Source organism: Anomalospiza imberbis, chromosome 2 (assembly GCF_031753505.1).
Source record: "Anomalospiza imberbis isolate Cuckoo-Finch-1a 21T00152 chromosome 2, ASM3175350v1, whole genome shotgun sequence".
NCBI classification, from domain to species: domain Eukaryota; kingdom Metazoa; phylum Chordata; class Aves; order Passeriformes; family Viduidae; genus Anomalospiza; species Anomalospiza imberbis.
In genome coordinates this window covers 21,011,044-21,024,742 of record NC_089682.1, presented here as the reverse complement: position 1 = coordinate 21,024,742, position 13,699 = coordinate 21,011,044, and the positions used below count along the sequence as shown (strand labels likewise).

The window sequence follows — 13,699 nt, the reverse complement described above, 5'->3', positions numbered from 1 at the left end:
TAACTTGTACTAACAGTAGGTATTTTATATTAAGATTCTGTTTCTCTTTCTTAAATCACCTTTTTCTGAAAAACTGACAAATATTTCAGTTGTTCTCTTTTTGGAAAGTCACTGAAACTGGTGGTATGCTCCAGGAATTCTGTCCCATTTATAATGTTTCTTTCCATTTTACTAGCTTTCTCACCTGTGTAAAGAAACTAAGAAAGAAAGACAGTGAAGGGGGTTCTGGCACTACAAGTAGATTGATAATATTCAAGTTTCTTTTTCATTGGGCTGAGGAGCTCTGCTCGATTTACTTTCTCAGTGGGAAGTTCATGGGTGAGAACAAGTTAACTGAGGCTCAATCTATACCAGATGGATCTCCTAGGTATGAATAAGCATCTTAGAGGCATAAAAATTTGACATATGCTCCTATTATTAAGAGAACAAGCCATGCCTGTTGATGAAACTTAAAGGGATACTTTGGAATCCCTGACGGCACTTGGCTACATGGAGTAACAATCAGAAACTGGGCAGTATCTCACCTTTTAAAAAAATATTTGTCTACTGTCTTTTGAGGTACTTAGCTCTGGTTACATTAAATTGCTTCTACCTTCCCCTGTCATCTGAAAGAATCTCTTCTACAAATATTTAAAGGTGCTTTACATCTAGCATATAACTGGCAATTTAGTTTTACTTTGTCCTAATGGCATTGTGTTATTTACTACCACTGAATTGAAAAGAAATATGTCACGATACAGTAAGATCGTATTTAACAAATTCAAGTTAATCTTCTTTACACAGCATATTGAGAACTTTCTTGTTTTTATCCATAAACTATAAGCAGATATTTCTACTATATTGTCACTGGCCTAAACTCATTTCCATTGAAACTGTTGGATACATTACTATCAAGTGTAGAGATATCAGACTCAGTCCAGAAACAAAAACTCCAGAAAAATCTGTCTTAAGCTATTAATTATATAAATGGAAGAATCAATGATTATCAGTCAGAAATCTGAAAAATCCCCAGTTAAAGTATGCAACATGATCCTACCCTATATTAATTTTTAAAGCTCTTCAGTTTTTAAAACTAACCAAGTCATGTTTTCTATTCCAAAACAAAGGCAGCCAGCATATCCTTTAGGAAACTGTATATGTTCACTTTTCTACAATTTGGAAAACAGCTGAGGTTGAACTTAACTTTAGAACTAAACTTTAAAGTTTAGTTCACTTTGCTGCTCTTTTTTTTTCTACATAAGGACAGTTTGGATCACAGGAAGAAGACTTGAAATAATTATTGTTTGCTGTTCCACATCAAGTGCCACTGAAAATTCTGGTTTTGATGCTCTCCAGTGCTCAAACACATGAGTGTGAATCTATGAATAATCCAAATCTTTTACAAAATGAACTAATATGCTGCATGTGCAGCATGTGTGCATTTCTACTCCACTTGGTCAGTGAGGATCCACTGGACAGAAAACCCATGAAACTTACCAGAAAGCTACTGTCTTTCACATTGTGTATTCAACTTTTTAACTCAAATTAAAAACCCAGCAATAAGCTCCTAGCCCTAAAAATCTACATCTTCTTTCCTTATCTATCCTGACAAACACATCCCATAGCTGCTACTAAGTACTATATGAAGTGACACACTCTTCATTAATTGGATTATTTTTACCTCTTTGTGTCAGTTTGTCTAAGCCCAAATGTTTCTTCCACCTACTGCATATCCAGACTGACCAATGTTTGGCTAATTCTTGATCTCAGTTCACAGTTGCATAGAAAGAAATTTCAAAACAGAAGAAAGCCTCAAGCTCTTTTAGCTCCAGTTCCCTTCCCAAAATTGTTAGGTACAAATTAAATGTCAACATATTATACACTCTTTGTAACTAATTAAAATGGGGGCAAATAATGGTGTGATTCATTATTGTCTAGCTGTAGTTACACATTAACATGATTTTATTGTTGTCAAAGGAGCTACAACCATCACCTAATCAAAAAAAGAAAAAAAAAGCCACACAGTTGAAACAGTTTATATATAGGGATAAAATTCTAGGGAAGAGAATGACAAATAGTCACTGTATTAAGACATCATCATAATAATACATTGTTATCACCCCTTCCTCACTATTTGCTGCTTCACATATCTGTTCAGCCATGTGCTAAATTCAAAGGAGACCCAAAGTCTTACAGCACCGAGGTCAAAAAAAATGAATTTGTAGTGTCTAGGTCCAAAAATGCCCTGAGGCCTGACTGGAATGTTCCAGTCATCAGCAGTTAAAAAACATGATAATTTAAATACAAATGACATATTGCTCTATGCTCATGGCCTAAATCACTAGCTGAGAAATCACATTCATGTACATGAACTGAGATGGCTTGTCTTTTTTTTTTTCCAAATATAAATTACTGTGAAGATAACTTCCCTAAAGAGTATTATAAAAAAAAAAAGAAAAAGAAAAACAGAACTATGCTTCTAAACTCTCATAAGAATGGCAAGGAAGGTTGAACTACGTTTGCACTAGACTAAATGAGTACATTATTCTTAACCAGTCTTCACCATCAGCCTCAATTTCTGACTGTCTGGACACAAGATATTTGCTCCAAAGCAATCCTTTTTCCCTCATATTATCTTATTACAGGATCCATGACAGGTAGATTGTAGCCCTCACAGGCAGAAAAAACAGGTTTCACTACCTTGGCTAGGTTTGCAGTTTCAGCTGTGACCACTTGAGGAATTATACTGGCAGTGAATCAAGGGTTTAAGTTTGTCTAAGTTCTGACATGAAAGACAATGTCAGCTAGAACTTTGTTGTGAATTTTCATTGCGGCCTTTCCTGTAACTGACCTCTTCAATGAAGACCAAAGGGTTTTCAAATCATGTTTACTATGTTTCAAAAAAGAGAAATTAAATTTTTTAAACAAGTAAAATTTCAAGCAGCTGAGAAAGGACAGAAATAAAACATGTTCACAAGAAACAGTTACAAACAACTCTTCCTACAGACCCATTACATCTGCTCTCTGCTTCTACAATTCCTTAATTTCAATTAATTTTGTCACAGGAAATTTTACAGTGCCCTCTACTCTCAAAATTTCTCCTTCTAGTACTGCAAGCCTGCGAGTTCACCTATCTCCACCTTTCTCCATTCTGAGACTCTGTCCCTTTTCTTGCTTCTCCTACAAGTTCTGAAGACACGTGCTCCTCAGCAATCTCAGCTGCTCACCAGGGGAGTCCTGTCCTTTGCAAGCTTGAGACAAGTCTCCTCTTTTTTCAAGGAATGTAATTACATTTGTGTGTACATAACTTCGATGTCACATCTCTCTTGACAGTCTAGAGAGATGCATTGGTGAAAATGTTATTCACAGAAGACAACAGCAATTTGATTAAAACTTTAGACTGGGGTTGTTCCCCAAATCTGGAAATATCTGATATTCTTTTCAGTGGATGGAAAGAATGTGTGATTCTTTTTAATCAGAGATGAAAAGAACAGTACTCTACTTTCAAGTTTAAAGGGTCCACTTACCTTTCAACACCCCCAGTTCTCCATCTCTGTGTCCTGTGACCTCTTGGTCATTAAAAGACTGAAAAACAGATATAACTGGAGCTGGGACACCAAGTTCACAGCACTCTACTTTGTTGACTACATGGACCTAGTGTTCATACATGGACCTGATCCAGCTGAAATCAACAGAAGGCTTTTCATGAACTTCAAAGGTTTTTGAAGTATAAAGCCTTATAAGGCTCAGCTGTGGGAGAGATCAAAAAATGAAGATTCTTGGTGTAAACTCCTAGGCAAGGAGATTTAGTGCAAGGTTTACAATTGCTAGGCACCAGCTACTAAATAGCAATACAGATGTGTCTGTATTCTGTAGGATACTCCTGATACTCGGTCATTATTCCTACGTTCAGTCTTTAAAGAAATGGATGCTAAATTACACCACTTTCTTTTTTTGTTTACAAAAGCTGGTTATGTACTCCAATCCAGCAAGTCAGACAAAGTAAAAATTCACATAGAATGGCCAGCAGAGATGTAGGTCAGAATGTGAATAACAATCTCTATTGGGAAACACAAATTCAGCACTCAATCTTAAGAAGATGCCCTTTACAAAATGACAAATTATGAGCATCTGGAAAACCAGTCTGCTTTTCAAGCTGTCTCAGAAATCTAATGTTCTGGAGTTTTTTTCCTTATACAACACTTACTAAATCAAATACATTTAAATTAAATTCAGAGCACTAGTTAATCACAGAGACAACCCATATTCAGACAACAAATAATGCTTTAGTAATAGTTTTAATATGAACACTACCCATCTGAAAAACCTTTTGCTCTGTATTAAGTGGCTATATCTTCCAATGGAGAAAGATTTAGATTTTAGAATTGACAGCATTTTTCTTTCAGAAGTTTTCTAATGCTTTTCAAAAGCAGCATTTCCTCCCCCTCACCAACATGACTGTGACATTTAAACTATTCTTTGCCAATATTTTCTATACATAAAATGTCTGCTTTAAAACCTATTAGTAATTCCTGTTGGGTTTATTGCACCTGGTGTCCAGCACATTTAACAAATTAAGAGCGATTTTAATTTTACAAACATAAGCATAAAGAAATTTTTTTCTTAATATGTAAGAATATACAAGTAAATGTGAGAAAAATATCTTGGCAACTCCCATTGCTCAGTACAATTGCTCACCATCCACTAACATTTTCATACAGTTGACTTGATTTGCATTTAAACTTACACTTGAGATACATACAAGTATTTTAATGTAGGAAAGCAATGAGCAAGTCTGAGTGATCAAAACCACGACCAGGTGGTGTAAACCCCTGCACTCATATCAACTATGCAAGCATCTACTGAGGGCAAAGAGATTTGGGTCTGGTTATGTGAAGTTAAAACTCCAACTTAGGGAGGTTCATACCAGACCAGGTTACAACAGCAAAGACTAACTATGGCTCAATTACACAATATGGTGAAAAATACAGCTGTTTTCACTAGATGTAACCATTGTTATTCAAAACAAACCTTTCATTTTCACAGGTTTTACCAAACATTCTGTTAGATCTGTGCACCTTTTTATCACGACTGCAGATCTTGATAATCTGGGCACACCAAATGCCAGAATAATTATCCAGACCATATGCCATATGAACATTAAAAACAGGAGAATGATTGGGTCTTTTAATAAGTTTTGAGAAAAACAAAGTAATGACAAATGCTACAATTTGTCTGTGGAAATAAATTAAGAGCAGTGTGCTTTGCAAGACATATGAAAGGCAGAATTATTTAACACAAGGGCTATTTTTGGAAAGGAGATGAGTACTGAAACAGCAACAAAAGCAGATGGCACACATCCTCACATTTAGAAAAGGTTGTGAACATGTCCCAAGAGAACTAAGCAAGCTCAGTGCCTGGGCAGCCTGTCCATTGGAACCAAAACATTCTGGGAATAACATACTACATATCTACCACATCTCATTACAGATGTACCACATATCTTTTCACAAGATTTAATGAAAAACAATTTATAGTTTCAGAATTATTTGAAACAGCTGCAATAAATGGTTTCTTCATGATTTCCAGCTTCTCTACAGCAGAGCACAGAGAGACACATGCATCCTGGACTTTCGGCCTGGCCACCACTTTCCCAGCTGGGACCCATTGCAGATTATTGCAGGTGCAGTCACTTTAGAGTTGCAGGCAATTTGAAGGCAGATGTTCTGGCATTGAAACAACTAGCTTCCTGACTTGTAGGTGAAATCTGGTATTGCTTATCTAGAGGTAATCATTTGCACATTATTTGCTTGCAGATATAAAATCTGAGAACCTTTTATTACTTACTTAAAAGAATTGCCTGTTTTTCTTCAAAAACTTCAGTTGTCCTGAAAGGCAAGAGTCCTTCTACAACAGTAAAAACAACCTATCACCATATAGTTATCAGTCATTCAATATAACAAACTTCTAAGGCCTTACTCTTCCCTTTTACAGCTACTAAACATTATGCAACATATGGCTTTATTAGCTTAAAACAATATTGTTCCATACTTTCAAAAACAATTTTGAGTTAGCCTTGGCTCATCTAGCTTAGTACTAATTCCTAAGCACTAAATCACAGTATATTACTATTAGATTTTCACTAAATCACATTTACAAGCAGTAAATTCTCTCTAATTTCCTTCCATATATCACAAAACTGGCTTACCACTTGAGGTATGTCTATGTTATATCAAAATTTTCAGCTACAATTCATCCACTTGGCAAATAAGTCAACATGAACACAGAAACCCTATGTGACCAAGGACATCCACGGTGTTGCCTGTATGTTTCCAACCAGTGCCCATTTTAACGAGTTTAACAATCTCTCATGAGCCTGTTCAAACAGCAATCACAAGGCTGGATCACACAACATGTATACATCTCCACATACCTGGAATTTCCCCCGATGAATAAATGGATTTGTTAAGATTCAATTTACTACTGATTACCCCCTAAAAAAAATTTAAACCTATAGTGAGATGTACCAATATCTACAAGGTTGGAAAAAACCTGATTTAGCATTAGCATTGTGGTTTTAATGCACTGACAATCATAAACGGTCATATACAAATTCATGTGAGAAAACCTAAATCATGAAAATGAATTTAGAAGTGAGTAACAGTATTTAGCAGGCATTATATCTTTAAAATGTAGCCTGTCTTTAAAATCTTTAAATTGTTTCCTGTTCTAGTCACTCCTCCACACCTGGAGTGCTAGATCCAGTATTGGGCTCCTCATTACATGGAAAGAGATGGACTTAATGGAGGGAGCCCAGAAAATGGATAGCAATATCTCTCACACAAGAAGCAGCTAAAAGAACTGGGAATGTTAGTCTGTAACTAACAAAAGCCTCAATGATTTCTCATCAATGTTTGTAAGTACCTGATGGGAGAGAGTAAAGAAACTGAAGCCAGATTCTTCTCAGTGAAGCCCAGTAACACAAGAGGCAATCGCCAATTTTGAAACATGGGAAACTTCATCTGAACATTAGAAAACACCTTTTTTGTTACTGTGAGGGTGGTTAAATGCTAGAACAAGTTGCCAGGAGGTGCTGTTGAACCGCAGCATATACTCTGTGAGCACATAGCTGTAACCTCTCCAGTGACTCCACACCACAAACACAGGCAATTTTATGGGCAACTATCCCAAATTCTTAGGGTATGTTTTACAACCCTCTCATCTTTTGACCCAGTAAACAAGACTGACCACTCCTCTGTCTTAAGTATATTATCAAGTTGCACATATTGTGCAGGAAGGCACTTGAGCTTGAGAGGTCTGTAACAGACACCAGCTAAGACAACGATCAACAAGTCTACAGGTCAAAATAAACAGTTTGCTCACCATGATATTTTTAGCTTAAGTAGTTACAGTGATGTTCAAGCTCTTATTCACAAAGAATATTTAAATCATGCCAGTTTTAAATCATGTCTCAGGTGGCTGGCAATAGAGATTAAAATCCAAGTTGTTTTTTCACTCAACTTGAAAACAAAACACTAGAAAGGTCACTGCCATGTCTGCTCCCCCAAAACGAGTTCATCCACAACTAATATCACAAATGGGAAAGGCTACACCCACAGATAGCAATGCAAGGAGCTTAGTCTCACTCCACCAAACAGCTAGGTTATGCAGAAAAGCCCTACCAAAACTAATCTGAGGATTCAGGCTTCTTGTCCAGCTGGCTGTATGAGGTCCCTGTTTATATCCGTACCCTTTTGAAAAAAAACAAAAACTTGTGCAGTAACTAACCTCATCTTCATGGGGCTTTACCTACTGTACTAAATTACTGGAAAACTAGATTCACAAAAAACCTTTGAACACATCAAATTAAAATTTGTACCTTTCTCCTGGAGATCAACTAAAAAACACTGCGAGAGAAACTACCTTAATAAGAAAATGTTGAGGAAAGAATATATCCAATGACATCACTGTACAACTTCTCTCCCTAAAATAGTATGCCTTTTTCCACACAGGATTCATAGTCTTGGTGTTTCTTATGGAACCATACACCTTAGTCCTTCCTTTCATTTCAGATTAGAGGAGGAATTGCCCTTCCCATCTTATAAGGGCATCATACTAACACCCAGGCATGCTCTTTTAGTTAACAGCCAAGTGCACACAATGCTGATTATGATATAGGACTTCAAGGTTCAAATCTACACCTTCTCCTCAGCAGGCCATTTGACGGGCAAGCTCTTGCTTACTGGAAGACCATTCTTGCCATCCTCCCCTGTTCAGGGGAGTTTTAGAGAGAATTTTGTCAGAAAAAGAAGCACAGCACTAGGAACTCTTCTTTATCAAAAGCATGGACAGGTTCCAGTGAATGCACCAATTACTCCCTCACACATGTTTTGCAATAGTCATAGTAAAACTCAAATGGCATAAAACCCAAAATGGCACAAAATAAGTATTCTGAACATAATGCTAGAGAGATGAGCTCTCTTTGCCCTTACTCTTTCTGGTCAGAGGTAAATGAATGCTTCATTCAATTCTGTCCAGGGGCCTAAGTTACTCAGTTGGGATAAAAATGCTTTCTCTCATCTGCAAAACTTAAGAGCAATCTAAAGCCCCACTACTAAACACTTTCCAGTAAGACAGAAGAGATATGTTGGAGCCCCTTCATTTAGAGATTAAACATAATTCTCTACTGTGGATGAGCATGTAACAATAAGTTTTTACATCATTACAATTTTTTGTTTGATTGCTTAGGATGAAAGGCCTTTGTGCCAGCATGCTCTCTGTGAACAATCATGGCCTGGAAATAGGCCATAGATACCAAACCCACATATTTCATTGGGTCTAAGACCCATGTAGTGCATAACTCTCATAATGATCTCATGTATTCTTTGGTATAACCTCTACATGGAACTTCCCAACACCACCAGAACTGGAAAACTCCCCTAGCCATGGGGATTTTATAGGAATAAGCAGGCATCCGTGCCCTTTCATGAAGATCAAAGATTTTTGATTTAGGCGCCCAATTCTTCTAGCCCACATCAATAGTCTACATGGAAAAAAATGTTATTTGACCCATGCTTCAGTTAAAAAAATTTCTACTGACATTGTCTACTGACAATGTACATTTAAAATAGGCTTAGAATTGCTTCCCACGTGTAAATTAACAAATAGGGTTTTTAGAAAGAACACCTGTCTTGAAACTTTTAAAAACAAGGACGGTAAAGAAAAATGGGTGAAACTTCTCTGGAGAGGGGAATGAATTAAAATCCCTTGTGAACATTTAAAAGTTGGAAATATATTAGCTGCCATTCAAACAAGAGCCAGAAGGTATAGAATTAACCCAGACTTGCTATTCCTACCTCATTCTTGTTAAAAAGTTGTTAGTAATGTGATTTTAGTACCATAAACTATGTGAAATTAAGTCTCTGTGAAGTTTTGGGGACATCATCTCTCGCAAAGCACGTCCAGCTGCTATCTCCCTAACCCCCACCACTGAGGCTGTATCTAAAGCAGGGCTGAGAAATGAGTGGTCAGTCTTTCAATTCTTGCCTAACTGGGAGACACTAGAGTTCCTTCCTGCTCTGATTGGGAAGAGCTAATGTTTAGTTTGCTTCAAAGGTTGAATCAGATTACAAGATAAGTGGGCATCTGAAATGAAAAGAACTCCAGAAATTGCTACCAGTTGAGATGAAAAGGGGAGGGGAATGGCTAGAAGGAGGGAGAAGAGAAAGGAATAGAACACCATACCCTTTAGCCCACATGGAATAATCTGGCCCAAACCTGCACATCCTACAGCCCACACTGTTTTATCAGTCTCCTGTGAGAACACTGGATGTTCTTTAAAACTCTCCTCATTTTCGTCATTATCAGACAATGGAGAGTTTAACTTTTATAAACGAGAGAACTTTATCTTTCAAACATTACAGTCGTTTCATGTCTAACAGGAGTTTAATCCCTAGTAATTAAGATAAATTACCACGTGCTTTAGCAGGTTGGGGTTAAAACTCTTAAGATTTTCAATAGATTATAAAAAAAAAAACGGCCAGTTATCAAGTCCTGAGTAATTCCCTACTTATTTTACTCTAGTTAATTAAAATGTAATCACGATTGTTTGCAGTGTGCATTCTGTCAGCAGTTTTACGTTGAAAAAGAAATCTTGCCAAGAAAACACACACACACACACAAAAAAAAAAAAGCCTTTCACTGTGAATTGTCTTGATCTAAAGTGCCTCTTTAGCCACTGAAACTGTAAAACAAGTAAGTTACAACCGCCTGACAACGCAATAAAAAATACTAACCGCTCTGGGATAATGAGCTGTATTAATGGCTATCGTCCTTTCAGGCCATCCCGTGATGCACGGACCACGCTGACAGCGGGCGCTCCGCCGCCCCCGGCCGAGCCCCGCGGAGCAGCGGCCAGGCCAGGCCAGGGCAGCCCCTCTCCAGTCGTCTCGGGCCACAAGCCCGGTCTCTTCAACCCAAACGCGGTTGCAGGCACACAACCAACTTCCTGCTGCCCTTACAACGCACACACGCAGTTGTTCTCCTTTAACATTCCTTTTTCTTTTTTTTTTTTTTTTTCTTTTTAAATCGGTTTATCCTTAAAAACCTCTGAGACCTGCCTTTGGTGCCAACACCTTTGCCGCGAACGCAACTTCACCCAAGGCGCTTGTCCGGGCGTTCCCGGTTTCTCACCGACCGGCAAGCCCGGGGTGAGCGAGCGGCGCGTTCCCGGCGTGCCACCCCGAAGGGCCGAGGTGGCTTCCTTCGCACCGAGCTGGCCAGCCCTTCCCCAAAGGGGCTGCGGCCCCGGGGAGGGAGAACGGCTTGCAGCTCGGAAGGTTTCCGTCATTGGGAAGAATTCAAGTAGGTTTTGTATTTGCGCAGTGAAGAACAGGTGGGGAAAGGGAAAGGTGCGTGTGTAACTAGAAGAGGGGAAAGGACGGGCAGACACCCGCCTGCTCTTGCACTAGCTCCACACTGCTTCCAGCTTTCATTTTAAGCCACGCAGGTCTCCCGCCACTTCATTTCCATTTCTCCCCACTTTATCCCTACTTGTCCCGTTAGCCAAAGATGTGCCTCTCTGTCCCAGAAACAGAAGAAAAAAAAAAAAAAAAAAAAAAAAAAAAAAAAAAAAAAAGCAAGCAGCGTCACCCCCACCCTCACCTTCCAGGAGATCAGAACCAAATATTACACGTTCATGATTACTGCTCTTAAAAACAGGCTCAAACTTTCCCACCGGTCTGGGGAAGCGAACCACCTGCGGCGGGCTGGCGCACCGGCGCGCAGGCAGGCGGAGCCCCGCGGGATCGCCGCCGCACCGCCCGTCGCTCGGCAGGACGAGCGCACCGCCGGCCCGGGAGCACCGAGTCGCGCCCGCCCCGCCGCCTCAGACACCACCGGAGGCAGCGGCCGGGAGCGCCGGGCACCTGCGAGGAGCCAGGGCAGAGCGCGCCAGGAGCCCCACGACCAGCCAGTCGGGGAGCCCGGCCGGCACCCACAGGCACCGACGGGGTTCGGCGCTGCCGAGGGGCCGTGCCCACCTGTCCGGCGCCTCCAGGTGCCAGCCATCCCCTGGGGGTGCGGGCCCCCAAGTCCGCTAAGCCCCAGCCCCGGCCGTCCTTTCCGCGCCCCGGGGGACACCCGCTCTCCGGACGGTGGCGGAGAGGCTCCCTGCGCGGTGCCATGCCCCTACCTGGAAATGCTTGAAGAAGGCGGAGATGCGGGTGATCTGGAGGCTCAGGCACCTGGAGGTGCATCTGGCGGTGGCGAAAGCCTCGTCCTGCTTTCGGGCGGCGGCGGCGGCCCCCGGCCCGTCGGGGCTGCCGCAGGCGGCCGTCACCCAGAGGAGCAGGGCGAGGGACACGCCGGGCGCCCTCCGCACCATCGCTCTGCTGGAGAGGAGGGCAGAGGGGCGGCCGGGCGGCGCGGGGGGCTGCAGGCGCCGGGGTAAGCTCGCTCCCGCTCGGTGGGCTGGTGCCGGGCTGCGCCGGGGACGGACACCTCCGCGCCGCAGAAACTACACAAGAAAGTTCAATCATTCAACTCCCCTCACCCCCGTCCTCCCTCCCGCCCGCCCCGGCCCACGGCCCTCCCCCGCCGGCAGCGGGCGGGCCGACGCTGGCAGAGCCGCGCCATTGGCTGCGCCGAGCGCCGGCGGCGGCGGGCGGGCTCCGTGCTCGCGGGCAGGTCGGTGGGGCGCGGGCGGCCGGGCCCTTCCCGCACGCTGCCATCTGCGGGGCACGGGCGGCCGCGGAGCCGCCCGCCCTGTACCTACACACAGGCGGGCTGCGTGGGGGTGGCTGGGCGCCAGGGCCGCTGGTAGCCAGTCTTATCACCCTGGTTAAGTCTCTTTTATTTCTTCTTTTAAAAATCAGTTTTCAAAAAGGACGGGGAAGCAAGAACGGAGGGAAATCACTTTCTGAAACTCTGTGTTTCTTACGGAGTAACACTGCGGTGAGCGCCTGTCCCAAGGTGAAACACATAGAGGTTCCTCTGAAGAGTTATTTAAAAATGAAAAACTACAAGTCGTTAGTCCAAATATCTCTGTGTGATAGCTGCAAAGATTAAAACAGCACCTTGAGCTGTAAAATGGCCCCCATACAGTAAATATGCACCTAACGTCCTCTCCCTCTTGCCATCAGCTCCAGGGCTGGAGCGTGTGCCGCAGTATGTAGCACAGAGGTTACCTACCGCATTCCTCTCCCTGTGCGTGCTGCATGGACTCCTCCCGTCGCAAGTATGTGCTAGAAAGAGCGAGTGGATCACTTCTCGCCGGAGCCTGTGGACTGAGCCTCCTGAACTTGAGAATCCCAAGGTTGTATGAGCTGAAATACGTAACTTTTAGGCCATTTCAGGAGTTAATACTCGGTCAGTTACTATTATAAGCAGTAGTTTAGTGTGGTTATCAAACCCTGGATTAAAAAGACTTAAGGAGGCATCTTTACTGGAGTGAGTTCTAGTATAAGTTAAGTGTTTGATAGGAAAGTCATCTGAAATCTCATAAAAGTCAGCAAGATCTTCAACCATTTTGGCTGGTACTAATTTTACATGGCTATAATTTTTCTATGAATGTTCTTATGTGTACAAATGTGAAATAAAAACATATTCCCCAATGTTATTATTCTCACCAGGCTATATGCATACACCTTTTGTGCACTTATATATCAGAAATTCAAAGTATAAAAGGGTCTGCTACATCCCAACTAGGATATCACTTGTTAAATTCTACCAGTATACTAGCTATAGTTTTGCTATCTTACCACAAAATTAAGGCACAGATTAAGAAAAGATTTAATGTCAGAAGTATTGCTAACATACAAATATAACAAAAAGCAAGACACATTTTAGTTTAGATGTTACTTTGCAACTTGTGGTCTCTCTTGTCAGCTGTCAGAAATCTTTGCTTGAGAAAAGCCAGAAGGCCAGGGTCAGTCCTGCCAGTGTCACCAAATGGAGATGACAGTTTGTGCCCTTGGATGCTTGAGGGAGGGCAGCTGCCAGAAGGTGAGGTCACCTGCCACATCCTGGCACAGAAGGTGCCCTGCTGTTTGCACTGTTTACCGTACTCTGCCAGCTATTTTGGAAATGCCCTGGTTAATCAAATGAGACCATCTCAGCTACACCTCCTGAGGGGGCATGGGTTAACTTGATGATCTTGAAGATTTCTTCCAACCTAATCATTCTGTCAATTCTGTCAATTCTGTCAGTTCTGTGTAGCTTC

At 41.7% G+C, this 13,699-nt stretch overlaps 1 protein-coding gene and 1 long non-coding RNA gene across 2 annotated transcripts in view; one reads left to right on the top strand and one right to left on the bottom strand.

The window, feature by feature from the left end:
* The window catches only part of ANOS1 (anosmin 1), a 130,014-nt gene extending 117,969 nt beyond the window's left edge, over positions 1–12,045 (bottom strand). Inside the window, exon 1 of the mRNA XM_068180103.1 lies at positions 11,672–12,045. Within this exon, the coding sequence (XP_068036204.1) occupies positions 11,672–11,863 (192 nt within the window). The 5' untranslated portion in view covers positions 11,864–12,045. The remainder of the gene's footprint in view (positions 1–11,671) is intronic.
* A 245-nt stretch (positions 12,046–12,290) lies between these two features.
* On the top strand, positions 12,291–13,420 carry LOC137465802 (uncharacterized). Its single transcript, XR_010994839.1, has 2 exons — positions 12,291–12,432; positions 12,621–13,420. It is a non-coding gene; the product is annotated as an uncharacterized lncRNA (long non-coding RNA).
* Positions 13,421–13,699: the final 279 nt, after the last annotated feature.